The 16,229-nt window shown below is 37.4% G+C and overlaps 1 protein-coding gene across 5 annotated transcripts in view; it reads left to right on the top strand.

Moving 5' to 3' along the window:
* SCAI (suppressor of cancer cell invasion) overlaps positions 1–16,229 on the top strand; it is a 116,376-nt gene that overhangs the window by 59,221 nt on the left and 40,926 nt on the right. For all 5 annotated transcript variants that reach the window (XM_081066542.1, XM_081066541.1, XM_081066543.1 and 2 more), the window contains 3 exons: positions 9,968–10,063; positions 10,641–10,727; positions 12,440–12,538. In XM_081066542.1, the coding sequence (XP_080922668.1) occupies positions 9,968–10,063; positions 10,641–10,727; positions 12,440–12,538 (282 nt within the window). The remainder of the gene's footprint in view (positions 1–9,967; positions 10,064–10,640; positions 10,728–12,439; positions 12,539–16,229) is intronic.

Here is a 16,229-nt window from a genome sequence, read left to right as displayed (position 1 = left end):
CACCTGGACTTTTTTACTCTTTTTGAACAGAGTGAAAAAGTACATTTCAGTGGATGAAAAGCTTCATACTTTGTATATAATGCCTGATTTGGATATAATAAATTCCCTTTTTATTCTTGCAGGTGTGTTTTTCCACCTTATATTAAGCCATTCATTCAAGTTGTCAGAGACTTCAATTTCCCAGCTGTCAATATCTTAATGGAGTATTTTTCTTGACTGAAAATACCTTCGGATAATAGGTGCATGATAAATAAGCCCTTCTCTCTGTGTAGGAAAACATAGTCCAGAGAGTGAGAAATGGATAAAATGAGTGGTGTTGGGCTTGTAGTAGCTCTTGCATGTAGTTACAGTAGTAATGAAGTGTTAGAGAAAGCTTTGAATACTGTCAGAAAATGATCAAAGCCCAAGTGCTTGCAGGGTTCTGGTTACCATGGTGATGAAGCAGCATGGAATACTTGCTGGGATTATATGAGGCAGAATCTTGAGACATAGATTGGAGATACACAGCTGTGTCTCCTAGTGATAGCCATGATTTAAGGTGCTTTGAAACAGCAGAGGCCCCCAAGTCACTAATTATTTGATTCCAGCGGAGCAAATACACAAAGCCAAAATAAGCGTGGGAGCCCATGAATCGGTGTATTTACCGAGATGTGCACTCAAGTGAAGTGTAATGGTCTTACATAAAAATCATTGCAGAAATTATTTTTGTTAAGTATTCTCCAAATGTTTCAGATTAAAGAAGAAATCGTCTACAGTGCTTTCTTTAAAAGCCTCTTTTTAGGAAGCCCAGGTTCGTAAATAGAAAAAGATAACTGAGAAATTCACAGTTTGCTTTACTTACTCACACTTCCTCCCCACCTCACCCTCTCCTTCCTCTCCCTCCCCTCTCTTTTTCTTCCCCTCCATCTTCCTTCTCCTCCTCCTTCAAACGATTAATCCTTTCCCAGAGGCAAGTTCTGCAAACTGGTAATAGTAAGGTATATGTTATTCAGAGATGATACCCTAAATCGTCTGTAAAAGCTTGTGCTGTATACTTTCCTTTTCTATGTCGGTCGTCCCACTCAAAACAATTGCACTTGCATTTGAGGTAGACAGCCACCAGAGTGCAGTAGGTGTCTTGATGGCACTATCTAGAGAAGCATTGACTAATCAAAATGTTAAAAGACGAAAGTGAAATTATTTGATCCATTATATCCAGAATATTTTATTTCAATGTGTAAATCAATATAGAAAAATTATTGAGATCTTTTACAGTCTTTTTTTTCATACTAAGTCTTTGAAGTATACTGTTTTACACTTAAACACATTTCGGTTTAGATTCTCCACATTTCAGGTACTCGGAAGCCACAGTGGCTATTGGCTCAGGCAGAGTTCCTCCCACTTTTAGCTTCTGTTCTCAGAATGGTTCATTGTGCTGTCTGGTGATTACATATTGGCTATTTTGGGGTTCTCTACCTGGTCAAGAGGTCTCTTGGGGACCTCTTCTCTAGGTCCATCAGATGTCCCCATTTATTTCCTCTGTCTCTTGTACAGATGCCAGTGGCCTGAGTGTCTTGGCTGTTGGTGATTTCTCCTCGCCCACCTGTACTTTGGGATTTGAGGGGTATCTTATCACTTAACGATATTAGTTTGCTCTGGCTGTCATAACAAAGTATGACAAACTGGGTGGCCTACACAACAGAAATTTATTGTCTCACATTTTGGAGGCGAGAAGTCCAAGATCAAGGTGTCAGCACGCTTGTCCTTTGGAGGCCTCTCTCTGTAGCTTGCACAAGGCCATTTTCTTGCTGTCTTCTCCTTCTTTATACCCAGGGTGTGTCCTAACCGCCTCCTTATAGGGACACGAGTCAGATTAGGGTCCATCGTAAAGGCCTCGTTTTAATTAATTACCTCTTTACGGGCCCTATCTCCAAATGCAGTCACATTATGAGTACTGGGGATTAAGGCTTCAACATATTAATTTGAGGGTGACACAATTCAGCCCGTAATGCTTACTTTTGCTGAAAATGTCTGTGGGCTTTGGGGTTTGTTATCGAAGTAGTTCTGTCTAAAACAACAAAATAGATTAGCACATTTCTCATTAATTATTTTTAACTATCAATGCTCAGTAGAACCTGGTCTTGTAGGTTACCTCTCTCTACGATCTTAATTGTCAGGCCTGGCTAGAAAGAACGAGTGGCATCTCTACCTTGTAAGTTGCTAGTGGAAGCTAGATCAGCGATTGGTTAGGGTATTTGTGGTTGGTTTTTAAGGTCCTCCAGAAGGAGTGTAAACAGGAAAAAGAAAGATCTTTTAAAGTACCCTGGATTTCATTAAAGGCTCAAAACAACCTCATTAGTGTCTGTTTTCTCAGCTTTCAGATGAAAACAACCAAAGCTTTGTCAGTTAAATAGCCTATGTTAATATGATGGATTATAATTTGGGAAATGCTGCTTCAGGGAAGTTTTTCCTCAGTATAGGAGTAAGGATCCCCCAAATCTCAGGGGAGCTCTGATAGCCTCTTCTCTGGAGGTACCACAGGCAAATGCTTGACTCTAGGAATGGCGTCAGTTGGCTTCCTGGCTTCTTGCCCTCATCCTCTGGCTTCTCAGAGGAATCCACTCTTGTAGAGATCCTTTGGTATCATCATCTACAAGACAGCCATGAACATTTGATGGGACAAGTGAGGTTATGAGGTGCGAACATCTTAGAGGGGGAGTGGATTTTAAAATTTGGCAACTTCTTTTTCTCCAAGCAAGGTGCCATTAGAAAATAAATTTATTATAATAATAGCTTCATTTCTAAATGTAAGAATTTTTATACTTCCCCTGGAGCTGGTTCACAGGAAGAGGAGATGCCATTTCATAGCTTTAGTTTGTCTTGGCATGTTTAAAACTGGGAGGCGATTATTCAAAGCTCTTCAAAGTCATAAACCATCCTTAGGAATGGAACAATGTACTAAGTGCTTTCTGTGGGCCAGCACCATTGTGGACGCTGGACTAGGGCCTAGGGGCAGGATACAAAGACAAATAGGATGTCTACCTTCCGGCTAATCAGACACTGGTGCATTTTCTCTCTCTCCATCCCTCATTCAAAAAAAACTTTGCTCCCTCTTCAGTAAACAGAGGGGTCCATAGAGTGGTGTCATTGTATCTTGAAAGTGTCCTGCCCTAGAGGAAACACTCAGGCTTCTACCAGTCTGGGCCTAGCCCTAGCACTTTCAAACTCACAGATTCACTCCTAAACCTCAATTTCAAAACCAAGAGTGCCAGTGGATTTCTTTTAAATGCTTGTGTTAAAACAAGGAAATGCTCAATGGGGCTTTACAAGTCCCAAGCACAGTTGTGTCTGGTATGCAAATGAACAGAGAGGGTGAGTTACCCTGGCCTTCCACCACAGCTTTGTTGGAGGTCACCAGCATCCCTGGTGACCACCCCTGGGGGGGGAATGAAGTCCCAGAGAAGAACTTTGTTAATGTAGAATCAAAATCAAGATTGTTTTTTTTCATATGGTGGAAAGGAGAGAACTTTAGATTAGGGGTTGGAAGGTTTGAATTGGCTCAATCATTTACTGGTCACGAGTTCCCAGGCAACTCACTTATTTACAAATACACACAGATACCCTGGGGAAGCCAAGCATTTAAGGACCAGACCAAGGGAAGAGAAGCCAATGTAAGAGAGTAAGAACAGAAGAGAGGTTACAAGGTGGTAAGGACGTGGTGAACAGTGTCATGCCATAGGGAGGACTGATACGAAGAGGACGGAAAAGTGCCTGTTGGACTTGGGTTTTAGGTGTGGGCATTAACCATCTTAGCTGATTCAGTTTAGGAAAGAGGGTTGAATTGTAGAAACTTGGAAGAATTTTCCTAAGTTTTGACTTCTCAACATTATGTTTGGAACATCTCTGAGAATCAGGTTTAATCATTTGCGCTGCACTTCTTCCTATCATAGTCTCCCAACTTTTGTTGGTAGAGTTGAGGGTTTAATAAAAGAGAGAGATCAGGGTCATACTTTCAATTTCCTCTCAAGCCTTGGAAAAAGAACATAAACAGCCAATTTATAACACAGGTGCCTTTGCAGAATGTGAAATATAAGGTCATTTAGCTTGCGGGATAATTCACAGAGCCCTATTTAATTTAATTCTATGCACCATTAATTTCCCATCTCTACTGACAGTAATAATGACCAAATGATGTATTCAGAGTTTAAAACCAGAGTCAAGCACTGCATACTAGGGGAATTTATCTAAAACTCTTTATAAAGTACCTTAGTTAATTTTAGACTCTAATCATATTACAGTGGGTTTAATATATGTCTCATTAGAAAAAGGGTGGTCATAGGACTTACCTTTCAGGTAGTTAAAAAAGTTTTAAACTTTATGTCTAAAAAGAAATTGCTGCCTTCATAGTGAGTATGCAGTTTGAAGTGGTAGATGTTCTAAATTCTTTTGAGGAAAATAGTACAGAATTTAGCCAATCTCGTTCATCACTCTAAATCAGAAAATACTTGTATGTTACAACCTACTTGTATATTACAACCTACTGTATATTACGATACAACCTATTGTTCTAGCCTTTTAGATCACCTTTTAGGTGCTTTTAGTCCTCATACAAAATTCCCTTCTCCTAAAGCCCTTTCTACTGACCACCTGAACTTACACACTCATGAAATAAAGCACTGAGTTCTAGTTCTGTTTTCTCCCTTAATAGGATGTATTACTGAGGTTTATTACATTTGTCAGTTTGGGAAACTTAAGGGAACTTGCAGGCAAATGCTTCCTTGTTAATTTGCCTAAAGACTTTGCACAGTACCTTTATTTAAAGGAGCACCCAAGAGTTGTCAGTTCTCATGAAGTTGGTTGCTGCTGAATGCTCCTACATAATAATTCAGTCTTCTAGCAGCAGCTACTTGATAAGTCTTAAAGATTCCAGCAGTAACTTCAGTTTTTAAATATCTGATTAGCTCTTCCTAATGCAGCCTCTCACTAGAGATCCATGGAAATGTAAAAAGGATGAAGACTCACAAAAAATGTGGAAACCATTACCTATAGTTAACCTATGTCTGTAATCTGAAATGAGTTTCTACTTATAAGGATAATGGAGATGGATTAAAAAATGTAGTTACTAGCTCATTCTTCTGTGTGTGCCTGAAAATTTCAGGTAGGAAAAACCTTTTGCGGTTTTACTCATTTTCTTAACATCTGGTACAGAAATGCAAATCTTCCTTCACTCATTAATTCCACTTATAGAAATTTACCTTTTAATCATATTACATAATTATTCAAGTTTATTAGGATGAAGATGTTTATTGCAGCTTATTTATAACAGGGACAAATTGGAAACAGTGTAAATGTCCATCAGGAGAGATTGGTTAAATAAATTGCTTCATTATATACTATATTATGTTAATACATAGTAAGTATTGATATAATCCCACATGTATTAAAGAAACCTGATATATTTGTAAGTTAAAAATGCGCATGTTACAGAACATTATATATAGTTTGATCCCATTTATTTAAAACAATAGAAAAACTCACGTGTATACTTAAATGTGCATAGAAAATACATTCTTAACGGCAGTTATTTCTGAGGACTAGAATTGAGGGGACAAACAATAGGGTATTTTTTACTTTGTTTTATATGCTGTATAGTACTTTTGTTTTCCAAGAGACATATTATTTTCAAAATTAAGAAACATATCAGGTCTCTGTAAGAATCATTCCCTTCCCGGTATCCATGCCCATGAGCAGTTGTCTCCTCTTGTACTGACTCCAGGCTTGGCCATGAGATTCTCTTTGGCCAATGGGATGGTTCAAATTGACGCAAACTTGGAAAGAAAAATGCACATTTGAGGTGCCCTCTCTTTTGCTGTTCTTGGGGTCCTTGCAACCAACCTCATGTCAACAGACCCGAGTCGCCTATTGGATGACGAGAAACACATGACCCAGCACCCTGGCTGCCAGACAGGCAACTCCTGGGCTTTGAGGGAGGCCATCCGCCACTAGCTGTCCACACTTGCACGGGGGAGGTCTGGCTGAGACGGTTTTGTTGGCTTGGAACTGCCTTTGTTTCTCTTAAACATCTTATTTCTCTCTCTCTCTGATGATCTCTTTTTTACTCTTTTGCCTATCCAAATCTTTTTTCTTGCAGCTTTCCCTGACTACTCAAGCCCTCCTCAGCGTATCTCTTGTCTGTATCCTTCTATTAATACTTTTACTCAGTACCATGTGATTTATACTCACGTGCTATTTTTTCTCTTTTTCTGTATATGTGTTAGTCTTTTCTAGCTAACTAAGTAATAATGTCCTTTATTGTACAGATCGTATTTCACATTACTTTCTCTGGCCTTCCTAATACTTAGCACTTGATAGAATTGTATGTAGTAACCAGGTTTTCTCCTTCCGTCTACTGTCTTCAGCATACACCTTGCCTAACTGAGGGCACGTGGCACCAATAGCCTGATACGCCACTGGGGCAAGAGAACAGCTGCACAAACAAGCTGCATTTGTTTCTGCTCTCTAGCTATCTCATTTACATGAAAATATGCCTCCTTCACTAAGTAAACAAAATGTATAGCAGGTTTGTGTGTGTCTCTTTCTGCCAATCCCAAACAGGTGTGTATATTATACACATGCTACATGTGTATATATATTAATATGAGAAAATCTTAATGATGTAGCAAATGAAAGAAGTTTACATTATAAAATAAGACAAACACTGTATGCACAAATACTTTGTATGTATAAAATCTGGAAGAATATTCGTCTCTTCCCCCAAAGAATATTCATCTCTTCCCTTGGTAAAAGCTACCAATTTATTGAAAATTCCCCTCAAATTTTTTATAAATTGGTAGCTTTTACCAAGAATATTCAGCTTATTTAGTTACGTGAGGTAAATAAAGGATTTCTTTTTTACTTGAAAATAAAACCTAGGTTGAAAAAGAGAATTCATATTTTAAAATTCTTTCCTTATACTACTTAGCATTTGTTTTGTCTATTTTAAGTATTTTAGTAGACATTTGAGTTATAGGGATCATTCTGAAATACAGCTTGCATTTCTTTTCTTAATTGAAAGTAGTGCTTGTGGTGATCACAGGGGGGTATTGATTTAGACGAAGTGAGCACAGAGATAGACAATTGCACCGATGGAGAGGAATAGGGAGCCCCAAAACAAAAACACTATAGTGTATCTGGTAACCTAAGGGTTGGGATGGAAGGGATTGGCCCTAAGTTTATAATCTGTGAAGCTGGTGATGGCACATGAGGATTCATTGGACACTTCTCCACTTCTGTATGTGTTTGAAACTTTCCACCATAAAAAAATATGTTAAAGACATAACAAAAAACAGATGTGTGTCGATCTTTATTTTTATGTGTCATGTTTTCAAAAATGTATTATTAGTCCATCATGCTTTTCCTCTGAGGGGTTTAATAAACAAGTCTGTTGCTTATTTCCTAAAAAAATAAAATAAAATAAAAATAGAGCTCCCTTTCACAAAAGCATTAAAAATATTGCAATACATGAACCAAGAAATATTAGACCTTTATAGGAAAAGTTGTAAAATTTATGTAGTGTCAATATTTTCAACATAAATGGAATACTATTGTATTCCATTCCAGTATCCATTCCAGGATACTGTATTCCATTCCAGTATCTCAACATAAATGAGATACTATTGACATGAAAAATTACTAGTTTTAAAAGGGTTAATTCCCCAAAAGAATCTTTAGATTCATTCAGTCCTCATTAGAAATCTGCCATACAATCTTGTTTGGATTTTTTTTGTAGAACTTTGATTAGCTGATTTTAAAATTCATGTGGAAGTACAAGGAACCAAGAATAGCTAAGGCACTCCTGAAAAAGAAGAAACATGCCAGACATATTATAAAGCTATAGTAATTAGCAGAATGTTAATGAGGAAATAGAAAAACAGACCAAGGGAATAAAACAAAGAACTGAAATACAAGCATAAGGGATAATGGATGACTGCAATTCTGGTTCTATCATATTACACAGGATACATATTTTTAAAAATCGTTCAGGTAAAATTTGTTATATACCTGAAACTCAATTTTGGTTATATTAAAGGGTTAAATTTGGAAGCTAACACTTTACATCTCTTAAAAGACTGTATAATTAGATGGATTAATTTCTTTAAAAAGAAAAAGCACAAAATATAAAGATGGATACATTTGAGAACTCATGAAAAAATCAATAGAAATGAGAAGACTAGTCACAAACTAGGATAAGAAGTGTACCACACTAATCAATGATTATTGTCCCCTTATAAAACAAATGACTTTGGCAGTATAACTCTCACACAATTTAGTTGACTATTTGATTCAGGTTATCTTTGATGTACTGATAGCCATTCCCATGATTTTTATTTTATTTTATTTTATTGGGTAACTGTTTTTTCCAGGATCCATCAGCTCCAAGTCAAGTCCTTGTCCTTCAATCTAGTTGCGTAGGGTATGGCCCACCATCCCATGTGGGAATCGAACCAGCAACCTTGTTGTTAGAAGCTGGCACTCTAACCAACTGTGCTAACCACCCGCCCCTCACACGATTTTTTGAGATATACCTGTCTCTCTTCTAGACTTTATTGTGGATACCTGGAGCTTATCAAAATTCAACAAGACAGCTACAACCTTCAGTTGTTTTCCCTGGTCTGTTTTGTCCCACTGAGAGAACGTATTTGGGGCCTCTCTTCTATGTTTATTCAAAGGCTTTCATGAAGAGGTTTTGCCCTGAGGATGAGATTCAGTCTTAAGTAGCCTTTGTAGCTAGCATTTCTCTTTTTTCTTTTTAACACTTATGCATTAGAAACTGTTGTATCTTTCAATCTTGCAAGTTCTGGAATTTGAGGATTTTCTCTTCTTTTGAACTCTGCTTGCAGCTAGTTCTTTTCTGAGTTCATCTCTTTCTCCTCTTTGTTAAGTGCAGCTAATACACAGCGTCCAGGGGTAGGGGCACACTATTTCCTGGCTTCTTTGTCTAAATCCACAAGTTCATTGGTCACATTATCTGCTTTCCCAGTCATTGCTGGCAAATGCATTTCTGCCAGTGTGTTATATGTGTTATCATTTTTCCAGTCTGCAGTAACAGTTAATTACTGCTCAATCCCAATGCCAGTCTCATATATATGATGTGTTTCTTACGGCAATGACCCACTCCTGGTGCCAGTTTCTGTATTGGCTTTTCCAAAATAAGACTGCAGTAGCCACTCTAAAATTTTAGTGCCTGATTGTAACAGAGATGTGTTTCTAGCTCCTATATTAGCTACAAGTTGTCTGCGGTTCTCAGGTTCCACTAAATTGTGTCTGTCTCTGTGTTCCAGACTGAGGAACAGCCCTATTTTGGTCTTAGATCAGAGGGAAAAGTGAAAATGCTAATACATGTAATATCTCTTTAAATCTTCTCAGACCTGGTGTAGATAATTTTCAATTACACTTCATTGGCCAAAGCAAGTTACAGGACCAGTCCCAGTGTTTGGATGGTAGGGAAGTATTTGTCTCTAAAGGATGTATTATAGTTCTCAGGCTCAAGAACAGGGATGTACAGTTTCACCTCTCGAGACTAGTTGAAACCACCTCTTGCATATTCACTTCTGGATTCCCCAAAAAGCAGTGTTTTCAAAATGCTGACTTCTTAGCTGAAGATAAACATTTGGAAGTTATCGATGTATAAATGAGTATAAATAAGATCACCCAGGGAGAGGGAAGAGAATGCTAGAAACTTAACAGGAGACGTCTCAACAGAGGAGAGGGAGAATGAGCTGTCAAAGGTAGGGGGAAAAATAGAAGAGAATGTGCCCTGGACCCTTGTTATAAAGAGCTCTTTCTGCTCCAAAAATTATAACTTTGTAAAGCAAGAAACCCTGAGTGCAAATGCTTTATAAATCTGTCCAGTTTGTACCATCACAAGACTTAGTTTCCAGATAGCCTAAGAGATTTAAAATTAATACATGTGTATTTGTTCTTCCAGAGATTTGCCGCAATATGGGCAGAAGCAGTGGCAGTCCTATTTTGGGAGAACTTTTGACGTTTACACCAAACTCTGGAAGTTCCAGCAGCAACATCGGTAAAGGAATTTTACAGTTGAAGGAGAGGGAAGGTCCATTTTATATTAGTCACAGTTTGGACCTTTACTACCTTAGTGCTTTTTATTTCTTGGCGCATCTTAATATATTTTATCTTCATGACCCAAATGAAAACACATGGATTTTTTCCCTGTTTATTTAAGGTTTTAAAATGTAATGTTCTTGTCTGGTTTTTAAAGACAATTATTATATCTGAAATGGTTCAGATTAATTCTAAAATAGGTTGACTGATTGATTCATGGTATCATTCTAAAATAGGTGTCTTTTATTGGCCAAAGCTGTTGGGGGCGGGCAATGTTGCTTCTTATTTTCGTGAACATAGCTCAAAGCAGTTTCTTTTTATATTTCAACTTACTCTAAATAGACATTTAATAAATGCTTTTTGAATTCAATTGAATGGATATATTAAAATTTCATGAAAAATTCATGATTTTGAGTTCATGAATTTGAAATTTCATGATGAAGTAGTGGTATTTTATCCTATTAAACTTGCAGATTTGATTATTCTTGAAATTGATAGTCTCTTATTTCTATTTTCTTATTTCCTATATAAAACAGACAGGTCTTGGATAATCGGTATGGCTTGAAGCGGTGGCAAATAGGGGAAATTGCTTCTAAGATTGGGCAGCTATACTACCATTATTAGTAAGTGAATTGCATATGGAAAAAATAAAGCATTGTCCTGGTGGAAACACAGCATGCAGAAGTACGCATAGTATACTTACTTGGTAGGAGGAAAAACTAAGGAATTAGAAAAAACCCCAATCGTTCAGATCATATCGATCTATACAGCACTAGGAAATGACCTTCCATAATCAAAGTAACATTATTAGCTTCAAAGACTCACTTTCCAAACAGTTCATTTGGTCAGACTCATTTATAACTTAAGTGAGTAGGATCTTGGTTTTAGAAAAATGAATTTATAGTTCTTAATGGCTTCACTTAAATCTTGATATTGTGTTGAGACGTGTCATCATTTTATGTTTGAATGAGTGGTTTTCAGGAGTTTTACTTTAAAACTCCTCTACTTGTAGGGTATGTCTAAAAGGTTACATGAAGTAGATAAGGATTATCTCTGTAGAGTAGTAACATTTATATAGTTCCACCCATGAGTCAAGGAAAGAAGAGAACTCCTTGTAGGAATCCAAACCTCATTATCATGAATTAATATCAATCAGGTATACCATAAAAAGAGTTGTGTCATTTGTAATTTAATTAGCCAGAAAATTCCTTCATCTTCCTGGCTTTTGACATGCTACCCCAAATCCCCACCATTATAATCACTCGCACGGGTAGAATATGTTCTTAAGAAATCCCTTCTAAAACTAGAAATGTTAAAAAAAGAACCTGATTCATCAGCATCCTCTGAAGATTAATATGGATTGGTCCATTTCTGAGTCCTGTGAGAAAAAAAACGAAGGAAATGAGCCAAAGGACAAGTGACTACGTGTGGATGTGGAGAAGTTATCACAGCTCTGGTCCTGGGTACAAAGGTTGAACTGGATGGAACTGTAGGCAGCAAGCTTGTTTGAGGCCTGAACTGGGAGGGGAGAGCAGATGGGACATTAAATGAAACTCACGTGAGTTGACATTTACATTGGACTGGTTATGTCGGTTAGTGACTACCCTGTTTCCCCGAAAATAAGACCTAGCTGGACAATCAGCTCTAATGTGTCTTTTGGAGCAAAAATTAATATAAGATCCGATTTTATATTATAGTAAAATATTATAGTAAAATAAGACCGAGTCTTATATTAATTTTTGCTCCAAAAGATGCATTAGAGCTGATTGTCCAGCTAGGTCTTATTTTCGGAGAAACACGGTAGTAGTCCTTTATTACTTGGAAGTGACCAGAAAGTCTTGAGATTTGCTTTGCATTTTATCCAGGGAAACGACTAGCCCCATAGTACAAATTTAAAGGCACAGTGAATACTGTTTATGTACTTCACGAGACGTGCTTTTCAGCATAATGCTCATATTTATATTCCTTCAAGGAATTCAAGCCTCTCTTGTACCTTTCTCCCACCCCTTCCCCCCCTCCACTGTCAATAAATAGAACAAAAGGGGGGAAAAAGATTTAACTTTAACTGGGTGAAATGCTGTTTGGAGAGTCTCTTCAAAGGATGAGAAAAATGTATACTTTGGTTTGCCATCCAAAAAGGCTTGGGAGCAATGGAGAGGTATTTTTTAATAATCATTATTATTTTTACACATTTTAAGGATGATGTGAATATTGTCTTGCTGATTCAAATTTAGTGTAGTTATCCCCCTCCTCTGCATGTAGAGGAATAATGGAATAAGTATCATGGTGAAGAGTTTGAAACACTGTCAAATTTAAACATATTTTTTTCTCATAGCCTACGCACATCAGAGACCAGCTATCTGAATGAAGCTTTCTCCTTCTATTCTGCAATCAGACAGAGATCGTATTATTCTCAAGTCAATAAAGAGGACAGGTATGCACCTATGTTTTTAGCGAGAGGAAGAGAAAACACTCAAAATTTTTAGTTTGTGCAGAAATTATGCAGAAAAGCACACATTTGTTTATAACTTTTATTCATTTAATGGGCTTTGCGCAATGCCTACTTTATGCCAGACCTTCTTAAGCATGTAGAGGTATGTTACCAAGTAGCAATAAATATTATAGATGTTGTAACAGATGTCACAATACCAGGATAGAGTCAGAGCACAAAGGAAGGGTGGATTATGTCTTTATGAGAGATTGGGATCACACAAAATTTCATTGAAAAGAAGCAGTTCCAGAGTGAGGCTTAGCTGATAATCTTGGTTCTTATTAGCTGTGTCCTCTTAATTCATATACATTCAGAAGCCTGTTGACAACTGTCATGTAGGACTAAAGAAAAGGTGGTAATGCTGTTTGAATGTTCTTTTATAAACCCAATACTGTGCAGCTGTGTAGCTCCACTGTTAAGGGGAAAAGTCCTACAGAATTCGTTCATTCATTCCCAGTAATAATCTATTTTGCATTTTTTATATATCTGGCAATGTGGTAGGTGCTTGGGGTGGAGAAGAAAAAGAAAGCAAGGTGTACAGGTGTGCTCTTTCCTTTTAGATGATTATCTTATGGGAGTTACAGACATATTTGGGGTACGGGTGATGATGTTATCAATTCCAGGTGAGGGTGGAATTGTGCAAGAAACCAGGACCCTGCTGGAGAATCTTTATTGCTAGTATTCCCAGAATTGTTGGAAGAGAAAGTTCAGGCTTAGAAGATGTGAATGTTCTTTCTACCCCCAGAACTCACAGTTGTTCTATAGTGAAAAGATTATATTCTCTTAGCGATAGAAGAAAACATAGTTTTGACATGTTTTTCTAGAGAACACACTGTAGTTGAACACTATCATAAGCTTTCCAGCTCAACAGCAACATTTTTTGGAAAGTCCCACTCTTGTAAATCACCTCCATGCCCAAGCAAATCTTGTTCAAACTTGTCTAGAGGAGTCAGTTTGATACAAGTGAGGTATGTAGACACTGAATTCTACATTTCCCCTGGTCTTTTTGTCATCGCCTTTCTTCATTCTTCTATCAGAAGTTCCGTCAGCTTTTACAGTACTTTTCCTTCAGCTTTTCTTATGGTGTGTTTCACATGTATTCCCTACAGATATGTTTCCTCCTATCCTTTTTTTTTTTTTTTTTTTTTGCATTTATGTTGTACAATTTGTTTGAATTCTTGGTGAGATAAATTGTATCTCTAAAAACATGCAAAAGGGCTATGTAACATTTTACCAGCATGGAAAATATGTACAAGCAAAGAACTATTTTGAAGCAATAGTAAAATACCTGTATAATTCACTTTCTTAATTTACCAAAAGGGAAATTGGCTTTAGGCCCCTGGCTTAAAACCCAACTGTCTGATTTATGAAAATCATTTTCTATCCTCTTAGTGCTACCTCCTAGAGCAGGGCAGATGAACAGAGGTAGGATCATTTGGAACCACAATGACAAAATCTCTTGCCTTAAAGACACTAAATTAGAATCAAAGGACAATTTAGTGTGCGAAATCTTGACCTTGTTCTCTGAAAGGGCTTTGTTCAGTTGGTAGGTGGTTTGTTTCTTAGTTCACATAGGGCAGGGAATCAATTGGCCACAGCTCCTAAAAATCAACCGCCAGTAGATTAAAACTAAGTAAGAAAGTATTCCAAAGTTTCACAGTTTCTTTGAAAGGCAAAAATCTCCCCTCGGAAGGGCAAGTTCTCTCTGCACTGTATCAGTTCCTGAGGATTGTGTCAAAGCAGGGAGGAATGGAACATTCCAGCAGTTCTAAGCATAGACAGCTCTCAGAATGTCTCATTCCACGGGCCCATGCTGTTCAGTAGAAGAGGTGTTACCACATGATCACTTGTCCCAGGAGCTGCAAACCTGACTGTTGCAAATGGCTGAGGCTGACCCTGGTCAGAGTTAGATACAGAAAAGATGAGGTTTCTGAGTACGCAGAGGTCGTGGGTAGATGCTGCAGTTAACCACCTGGAAAAACAGTTTCTCAGGCAAATGTGTAGAGTTGGTATCTTATAAGTAGTGGACCTGGCAGTTTGGTCAGGGCTGCGATTCTGGAGCGTCAGAACTTCACCACCAGTAGAATCATGATGTCAGTGTTAGTGTTGATAATATTGAAGTTGGTTTAGAGTGGGGAATGTAAATCTAAACTTGCCCATGTGGGTACTTCCATGTCATGGAGTTTGTAAGGAGGATTTGATGGGGACCTTTCCAGTGAGGTTCGCACGGTGACCTTCTCTTCTGCAGTCGGATACCGAGTCAGGCAGTAGGCTGTGAGCTGTGGGTTCAGGTTTTCGGGCTGGACTGGGAGAGCCCCTCGTGTGTGAGTGGATAGCACTGACTTACTTCATCTGTGCTTCGCTGCAGTTCACCACAGTGGTTTCCAAAACAGAATGCATCCACCACTTCGGAATGTTTACTTAATACAGGAGTTGGCAAATTATGGCCTGTTTTTGTATTATATGGTAACTTAGAATCATTTTTACAGGGTTATGAGAAAAGGAAACATACATATGCTGCAGGCACCGTATGCAGCCTGCAAAACTGAAAATATTTACTGTCTGGCCATTTACAGAAAGTCTAGTTAAATATATGTTTGTGTAATCTATGTTACATAGTTGTATAATCTATGATGCAGATTCATGGAACCTATTTTATTTTTATCAAAAATTAAAGAATTGTCTTATTCATCTTTCAGGTGTGAATTGACACCACCCTCCTACAAATTTTCTTTGTTTTGAATTCCACTTCTGAAAATGTGGTAGGATAGATAATCTAAAAAACTATCTCCAAAACACCTAGAAATGCTGGATAAAATAGATCAACCATCCCTTTAAATGGACAGCTCAGCTGTCAAGAAAGTAAGAGACATCCCTAGGCCATTGACCCTATGACCACTGCTGTGACAGCCTTGGGGCGGGGCTGTTGTTTTGGTGACATAAAAGAACTAAGAGTTTCTTCAGGAAGAGGAAAATGGACACTAGAAGGAAGGGGTGATAAACAAGGATTGATGATAAAATACTTATCCCTTTGTTTCCTGAAAAAGCACAGACTTCATAAGATAGAGATCATACTAGTAATGGCTAATTGAGGTTATGAAGATAAAAAGGGGCAAATCCTGGATAACTATAACATGAAAGAATAAGCTTAGAGTAAGTCAAATTTGCTTGTTAAAATGTTAAGAAAAATATTTTTAAAGACTATAAGGAGACTGTAACTTCCAAACAGGTAGAAGGTAAGGAAAGTGAATAATAAAAGTTTGATTACTATAATAATAAAAGGTAGAAAAGGAATGTATACTAAAAAGTATAATTAGCACAAAATAATACAGAAGAAACAAGTCCAAGTGCATTGATAATCATAGTAAATGATAATGATCTAAACTCCTAGATAAAAGTCAGAGATCATCAGTATGCCTTTTTAAGACAAATCCAGTAATATGCTGTTTACAAGAGATCCTTCAAAGATATATGATACACAGAAAAAGGTAAATGAGATAGATACTAAGGGGAAGAAATGCTGCTATATTTGTATAGTTTATTTATATTTAAGGCAGAAAGTATTATAAAGGATAGAAACTTTCTTCATAATTATAAAAAGAACAGTTCAGGAAAATATAAAAATTCTAAATTT

The sequence above is a fragment of the Rhinolophus hipposideros genome, assembly GCF_964194185.1.
Source record: "Rhinolophus hipposideros genome assembly, chromosome: 11".
Lineage (NCBI taxonomy): Eukaryota > Metazoa > Chordata > Mammalia > Chiroptera > Rhinolophidae > Rhinolophus > Rhinolophus hipposideros.
Note: the sequence above shows the minus strand (reverse complement) of the source record. Positions and strands in the feature narration are given on the sequence as shown.